The sequence below is a fragment of the Mus caroli genome, chromosome 2 (assembly GCF_900094665.2).
Source record: "Mus caroli chromosome 2, CAROLI_EIJ_v1.1, whole genome shotgun sequence".
NCBI classification, from domain to species: Eukaryota; Metazoa; Chordata; class Mammalia; order Rodentia; family Muridae; genus Mus; species Mus caroli.
This window is the reverse complement of record NC_034571.1, coordinates 126291840-126300158: the sequence shown is the minus strand read 5'-3', so window position 1 is coordinate 126300158 and position 8319 is coordinate 126291840. Positions and strand designations below refer to the sequence as shown.

The 8319-nt window shown below is 49.6% G+C and overlaps 1 protein-coding gene across 1 annotated transcript in view; it reads right to left on the bottom strand.

Moving 5' to 3' along the window:
• Positions 1-5945, bottom strand: part of Bmp2 (bone morphogenetic protein 2) — an 11075-nt gene extending 5130 nt beyond the window's left edge. Inside the window, exons 1-2 of the mRNA XM_021155708.2 lie at positions 4752-5945; positions 3341-3690 (exon numbers count right to left, since the gene is read on the bottom strand). Coding sequence (XP_021011367.1) covers positions 3341-3683 — 343 coding nt within the window. The 5' untranslated portion in view covers positions 3684-3690; positions 4752-5945. The remainder of the gene's footprint in view (positions 1-3340; positions 3691-4751) is intronic.
• Positions 5946-8319: the final 2374 nt, after the last annotated feature.

The following is an 8319-nucleotide window of genomic DNA, read 5'->3' as shown; positions in this document are numbered from 1 at the left end:
TGTGAACATCCACTCCTGTGTTTGCTAGGCCCCGGCATCGTCTCACAAGAGACAGCTATATTTGGGTCCTTTCAGCAAAATCTTGCTAGTGTATTCAATGTAGCCATAGTACAAATCACTAGGAATTGGTACCTGATACCATGGTAACTGAAGATTGAGTTTTGCCCTGAATATCAAAACATAATGCCCAGCACCCTTTAGATGCAGACAGAGCTAAATGAACAGAAAATTGAAGGGACACAGCCAAATGGGACACCAGACCTTGTTTAGATCCTGCTCTCTGTGGCTACTTGTTTGCCCTAAAGTAGGGTGAGTTTCATTTCAAAAGTTATCATTAAGCTTGGAGGATTTTGCAACACTTTTTGGACAGAAAGCCTTCCTCCATCAAAACAACAACAAGCCTAAGGCTATTCCAGATCAGCCGCTACATCTCACCGCTGCAACAAGATTCAAGGGGCTTTGGGCCACACTGTGATTTTCTACAGGATAAAGTAAATGACATGCCAAAGAGGAAGAAGAAAAGGTTTAAATACAGAGAATTAAGGTTTAATTTTTAAGGCAACAAAGGAAGTGGCAGGGAAGGAAAGCAGGGTCTGGTAGTTGCCACTAACCTGCCAAGGTCCCTGTTCTCCTGAACACAGGTCTTACAAGGGGACCTGCAGCTCCAGGAAGGAATTCTCTAAAAGCCAAGTGAATTGCCACAAGGCACATGTCGAGAGGACAAAAGCAGATTGGAGATGTCAAGAGGGATTGAAAGTATCCTCTGACAAACAAGAGATACTGAGAACATCTGTGGCAAGGAACATCTGTAAACTAAGCAACTGGTTTTTCCCCAGGGTCTTTGTAATCACACTGCAACAGCCAGAGGTAGATAGAAGTATTCCTGGATGCCTGTATTCAACCCCATGCTGGAATTTAGGATGGACCATACTTTAGAGTTGTACTTTGAAATATCCTAGCCTGTGGCTAGTTTCTGGGCAGTTGCACTTCTGCTAACAGGATCTCTCCCACTTTGAAAACTTTAGTCACAGGGCCACATAGTTTGTTTATTCCACAAAGAAAAAGAAAGACTGTGCTCTCCATAGTCAGAAGAGCAAGCTTGGGAACCTTCAGTATATGATCTGCCAGTAAAGGAGACGTCTCTGTAGGGCCAATGGAGTCAATCAATTTCAAACAGTTTCTCAATGGCAGCCAGTTGGGGAAGGCCTTCAGTGACCTTGGAGTGGGGTTGGAGGGTGGTGATTCAGCAAAGCCTGGGCTCTCCTGGATAAAAATCTATGGTCTTAATGTTCAACAGGAGATTTTGTCTGGAAGACTCTGCCACTGGTTGGAAGACTACTATGGTATATTTTGTTTCATCGTGCCATTAAGCCACCTTCTAGAACTTACAAAGAAGTCTACCAAGTAACACATGGCTTATTAAGGTTTTTCTAGTGGCACAAGAATGCTTAAAAAACAAACAAACTCTAGGTTACTCAACAATGCGAAGAGTCTTCCCAAATGCCATGTGTACCTGATCATGACCAAAAAGAAATGGTTTTCCTGAAATTTACAGTAAAAATTACATCTAATTGCACCAAGATATAAAGTTAGTGCAAGTTTATTTTAAACAAGTCAATAACTTCTATACAGTTTTACAACAGAAAAATCACTTTTAAACTACATTTTTTGCTTATGAACTGAAGCTCACTAAGTTTTAAAATAAGACACACAGACCTTGCTTTGTCTGTGTTTTTATCAAGCTACTTCCAAAGGAAGAGTAAGAAAAATGTAGATTTTTATTGACAAACCTTTCATTCAATTGAATTTTTGAGTTTCCATTGACTTAAGCGATTCTTTTAGCTCAGTTAAGATAAAATACCTCCTTCATTTTTTATAGGCCAAGAATGATTTTCACGTTAGAAAAGACTAATAAAGAAATACATGAATATGTGGTTTCCTTGCTCTATCTCCAGAGGCAGTGGGAAAAACAGCTGTGCTGGCTAGTGGGTTTGTTTGTTTGTTTGTTTGTTTTGATCTAAAAAACTTTCCAATGAATATTAACAGGAGAGATTAGCTAAGCCCAGAATCACCTGGGGGTGGGAGGTGGGGGTGAACGCCCCAGAATCTCCCTGCTCTCAGTAGGCAGACCTTGAGGAGCAGAATGTGGTCTAAGCTTTGCTCCAAGAAAGCCCTAGATGCCAGTTTGAAAGAAATGGATTTCCAGTGCCCTTCATAATCATTGGCTGCCTCAAGACTGATCCATCTCTTGCTCTGTGACCTGCCTGTAGGACTTTTTCCTATTATCACCCAGACTTCTCAAGGTTTGAGTCATCCCTTACTGGAGATGGGGGTTGGGCTATCATTTCAGAGCCTAGATTTCTACTTAAAATTTATCCTCTCAGCAAAGCAAAGCAAAACTTTTAAAAGGAAGCTTCTCTCCCAGCTCCCCACCGTTCTATAAATTGCAGCTCACTGACAGACAACTCTGAATTCTTCTAGAACTTGAAGGAACTGATGTTCTATGGAGAATGCATTAAGTCAAAAGCACTTTTAAAGTGGCACACACAGAATTGAGCTAGGGCATGATTTTTTACTAACTGCTTTCAGAACATCGGTGCAAGAGTCTTCAATAGGCCTCTACAGCCTTTCTAATCCAGGAAATTTCAGGTGAAATAAACAACATTATTCTACCTTGGGAAATCATATTCATATATTTGTTTAAAAACCCATTGCCTTGCCTAGGAAGGTAGCAGGCAGTGGGAGAAAAAGCTTTTATCTGAAGGCTTGCGCTGTCTCCACTTGGAGACTTAAGATTTAAGCAAAGAATCGAAGGTCATTGTGGAAACAATATGACGAATTGTGGAATTGATCTCCCACGGGGATTAGATAGGGATTCAAAAATCTTTCAAACTAGGCCCAGATGAACAGTAAATTTGAATGCTTTGGGGCCCTGGGTTTGATTTGTTAATACTATCTCTGAACATTCTGCCCTTGGCTCTGCCTAGCTTAAAACTACAGCGTGAACGCAAGTCACAGATCTGAGCTTCCAAGAAGATTTAAGGAGCCTCAACTCTCTGCCTTCTGTGGAAATCTCACATGCTGAGCTGACTAGGGGCTAGTTAGTCTCTCACTCTCTTCCCCATCACTCGATTTCCCTCCAGTTTTAGGGGGAGGAGCCTGTCTTTTGGCTACTTGCCAGGAAAGGGTGAGGACTCACCAGTGGGGAATCCCTGGCTGGGGCCACAGAGGGGACGGTACAGAAGCCGAAAGGCCATCTACTGTGCTAGTGGAGGCCCGGGCTGCCCGCCGAGTCTCCGCCCGCCCGCCGTCCCCGCCCAGCCACCCGCTGCCCGCTCACCTTCGTGATGGAAGCTGCGCACGGTGTTGGCGCGGCTGGCTGCCCTCTCCAGCCGGTGGTCTGGGGCGGGCGCTCCTGGCTGGCCCGAGTGCCTGCGGTACAAGTCTAGCATATAGGGGGGCACCACGACGTCCTTGCTGGGGGTGGGTCTCTGCTTCAGGCCAAACATGCTGAGCAGCCTCAACTCAAACTCGCTGAGGACGTCGTCCGAAGGCCGGGACAAGGGTCGGCCGGATGCGGCGGCAAACTTCTTGCGGCCCAGCTCTGGAATGAGGCCGGCCGCGCCGCCCAGGAGGACCTGGGGAAGCAGCAACACTAGAAGACAGCGGGTCCCGGCCACCATGGTCGACCTGCGGACAGGGCCGACGTGAGTCACCCACGTTCCCCGCCCAGTCCTCCGCCCGCCCCCGCGGCCTCGGCTCCCAAAGGGCTCCCTGGCCTTCTCCAGGATGCCCTCCTGGTATCTCATATTAGCGGGCTACAGCCTGGATGATCAAGAGGATGGAGGACCCCCAAGTCCCAGCCGGACTTCTTACTTGGGGCTTGGTCTTAACTCCCAATAAAAAAATGCATTGACCGTCTGTCTCCTTTTCTTGTGACACTAGCAGGGAATGCGGGTGTCAGGAAGCTGGGAAGCCATAGGTTGGTCAGACACTGCATCCCTGACAAACCTATACAGTGCAGCGCTCATTTGCACATTAACAGACACAAATGCACAAGTGACTTCCTTAGAGGCGCTGTATACAACTTCCTGGTAGTCGAGCATATCAAACTTGTAGATTCAGTAAGCGCTAAACTCAAGATTACTACTAATGACGCCACTTGCAAGTTGTGGCCTACGCCCCTAACTATTCAAGGTTGACCCACAGGCAACCCTGTCCCCCTTCCCCAGACTCCTGTGCAGTCAAGAAATCCATGCACCTTCCTGCAATTATCTAAATAGATAGTGTTTATGAATGCACGTGTAAGCTATGACACATTCGCATAGTCAGTAAACACACATGGAGAACTCCAACTTTTAGTATATTCCTAAATGGGACCTAGTTCATAAGAATAGCCAAGGATCTCTAAGGCTTGGAGTACTTACTGGTCAGCAATGAACTAGTAAAATCCAATGGCCATACTCTCTAAATGGATTTCTGCATTTTTTGAAAGCCCAAAACAGCCCTTATAATGTATCGAAAACTTGGGGAGGAGGAACCGGCTGGAGGAAGGTCGCAGGCCAGTGGGCAAGGCAGAGGGGTCTGGAGTTTGGAATGCCTAACCCCTCTAGGGATCCGCTGCACGTGCACCGGGCGAGGGTATGTTTACGTCCACTCCACTCCACCAGTCCTCCCAGGCGCCCTGCGCCGCCAGGCGGGAAGCGGTGTCACCCGCCAGCCAGCCCCGGTCCCCGGCCCGTGTCCTCTACCTTTAGGAGACCGCAGTCCGTCTAAGAAGCACTAGGGGGCACGTCCATTGAGAGAGTCTCCACATGGAAAAAGCTCTGTCCGAGGGACCTGGAGCAGCAACTAGGCTTCTGTTGCTTTTCTTCGCCTCCTCCTCCTTCTCCGGGTGTTCTCCCTGTAGGGAACTGTGTCTTGGGGTGGGCCCAGCGGGCTGAGGAACAGAGAGTCGATCGGGCTGGAGGCGGCAGACTGGATCCGCCGGGCGAGAACACCGGCGCGAAGTGGGGAGCCCAAGTCACTCTCCCGGCAAGTTCAAGAAGTCTCCAGCCAAGTGCTGACACACAGCCTCGAGCAGGGGGAGGAGTGCGGGGCCGGGACGGGAAGGGAAGGCTGAGGCAAGGCTGCTGCTGTCGTCGGCCTCAGGGACCAGCGCTGGCGGGGCGCAGGGCTGGCTCCGGGACTCGCCGGGCGAGGGACGGACGTTCTGCGTTAGCTGGGCCGCGACCCACGGCTCGGGGCAGCCATCGTGGGCGATGCCGTGTCCGGGCAAGGGCGCAGCGATGATCTGGGTGGCGGGCGGGCCGCCACTCTGCATCCCTCAGCCTGACTCTGGCGCACCCCCATCAGCGCTCGCCAGCAGAGCCCGCACGGCTGCGGCGCCCCGGCGTCCTGGGGCTCATTCTCAAGACAGTCCAGCCGCGCGTCCCGGGTTGCCAAACCGGGTGACCTCGCGCTCCGAGCCCTCGGGCCAAGTGTCTTTTGTGGCAGCCTGGGGTCCACTCACTCTTCCGCCCGCTCGCCTTGGACGCTCACTCCTGGGTCGGAGTGGCCCCGCATTGAGGGTAAGACTGTGCTCCGGACTCCCGGTTCTTAGCGTCGGTCCGCGACTCTAGCTTCTCCCGGACAGCCGAGGCCACAGCGCCAGGCGCGCACAGTCCGGAGTTCCAACCCGTGTCGTGCCAGTCCCTCGAAACCGCGGGTGACCCTCGCGTCTTTCGCCGGGAGGGCGTCCGGTGTCTGGTGTCGGCTGGGGAGGCTACGTCCCGGGCTGCCAATCCCGGGCGGGCTGTGGGAAGCGCAGCGGCGGCAGGCGCAGCGCGAGCAGGGCTCTGCGCGGCAGGGCGAGGACTCCGGCGGCGACGACGGAGGCGCCGTGGCGCGGCGCTCGCGGCTTTTAAAGGAGACGCCGCCTGCCGGCTCCCTCCCGGCCGTGGCCGAACACCTCCCCCTCGGAGGCGCAGCGCGCCGGGGATCCCCGGGCGGGCGGGAGCGGCGCGCAGGGGTGTGGACGGCGCGCCCTGCGGGGCGGCCGCGGTGGAGCGGGGCGGAGCGAGCGCGCGGCCGCTAAGGGGTCGCGTCCCGGATGAGTGTGAAGCCGACCCCCGGGACCTGGATCCGCGCCCACAGCTGCCCGAGTCTAGGGCAAATCCAGGGTCCGCTGGCCTCTGAGTTCCCCCATTGGGCCAATATTCAACTTGAGTTTTAAGTTTTTAGGTAAGAGCACATTAAAAAGAAGAACAGAACTTACGAGTTATTAGACATTTTGGCAAAAATGTGAGCAAACGCTTCTGTTTTGAATGGTGAGAAGAAAATGTCGAGAAATAGCCGATACACATCTGAGTGCATTATTACATTTTATAAATATTCATACATTTATATGCACCCATACGCATATATTCAAATAAGTGAATCTAATAAAAAGACGCATATATTTTATATGTATTTATTTATGTAAATTATAAAAATACGGGTACAGGTTTCTGAACATAGATACACACTTGTAAAGTGGACGTCCCTTCCAGTGATGTATGTGTGTGTGTCCATGTGAGGGGACAATGAGAGTTAATAGAAATTCTCTTTATAGAAGCGATCACTTCGATACTTGTGATATTTATCTTCCCTTCCACACTCCAGAGTCAGGTAACAAGACAATTCCGGTTTGAGACCTTTGAATTTTCTGCCTGGCCCTCTCTCTCCACTGGGTCTCCAGAAGCAAGGCTCTGGCTGTGGCCAAGCCAATTTTCTTCCTCAGCTGGAAATGTCCCCAAAGCTGCTGAGCCAGGATTCTTTTTTGAACTCTTTCCACTTCTCCCTACATTCAGGAGCCTTCATAGTACCACCACTGGCTACCCACAGGACCCCCAAAACTATTGGCTGAGCATTCCTGTAGAAGACCAGAGTGAATAACTTTACGTTGTGAACCAGATCTTTGCAGTTTGCAAAGCAAAGACCGAGGAAGACCAGAAGCAGGGGCTTTAATGATTTCTTACCCACGTGTGCTAGCTTTTCAGTCCGGGAGCTAAAATAACTCTAGGTTCGTTCACCTAAATCGGATTAGCAACCCACAGAGGGAAATTAGGCCCTGGCTGTTTCTAGAGCTGTAGAGGTCAAATAAGGTATTTTTGAAGGAAGGCTGTCTACAAGGGAAATTAAAGGAGAGGAAGGGATAGATCCAGCAATTTGCGATCAGCTACTGTATTCCTCTTTAAAACGTGTTGCAGAAGTTGTCACTCTGAATCATGAGACACCAAACAAGGCGGCAATAAAACACTCCACTCAGACGTGTAAGTCAAAAGGGCTGATCGCCTCTGAAGCCATTTCCTTCCCTATCAAGTTTAATTGAGAAGTTAACCATTGCTTCTGTCATCGCGGAGGCGGAAGGAGCAAAGCAAGAAACTCCGAACCTGTATGAGATTTAAATGAGAAAGTTGTCTTTAATGAGGAAGAGAAAGCTGACAGCTGTTGGACCAACCCCAAGAAAAGATGAAAATGAAACCTTTGGTGATGACATCAACAATGCCTTGCAGCTTTGGGCCTCTGCTGGAACACCAGAAGAGAGAGTTTGGCCGTTTAGGATATCCTTAGTAATCAAGTGTCTGAGGTAAAACGGATGCCTCTGGACAGTTACTCCACCTTGGTGGTGCCTGCTGGCTTCTTTTTTTGTAGCCCAGAGAGGTGCTGCTAAAAAGCCTTTCCCAGGAACTTGCCTTAAGTTTGGCCCAATTTCTCTGAAGAGCACTGGACTGTTGTTTTTTAGAGATGGCTGCCCTCTTGTGGTGGAAATGAGTGTAAACGCATGGGACCCAGAAGTGGATCCAGTTTAAATGAATTCTCTGTTCTTTGGAGTACAGTGTAGATGGTCATGTTCAGTCCATTTTTCATGCAATAGAAATCGTAGAGAAGAAACAAATACAGTGACATATTGCTTTTTACACTCTATGCTGGTGGCCTCCTCCCACCCACAACAAATAATGTGTGGTTACTTAATACTTTGAGGGGGTAGTATCAGTCTTCTCTGAAAATGTACAGTGCTTTGTGGACTTGCTTGATCTTACCAAAGTTTTTCTCAGTATCTGTCAGTTCAGAAGGCGAGAGTAGCTCTGAATTTATCCTATTTAGGGTATCTGTTAACCAATATGTAAGGGGTTTCCAGTGGCCAGGCAGTCCTGGGCAAGCTAAGGTGAGAATTGCAAGTCTGATCTTTGTAGAAGGTCCAGACACAATGTATCAGAACACAGTCTACTGGTTAGGACTCTACATAAAGGAGGCCGCTGCCATTCTATTCTAGTCCGTTTTTGCCAGTTTTTCAGG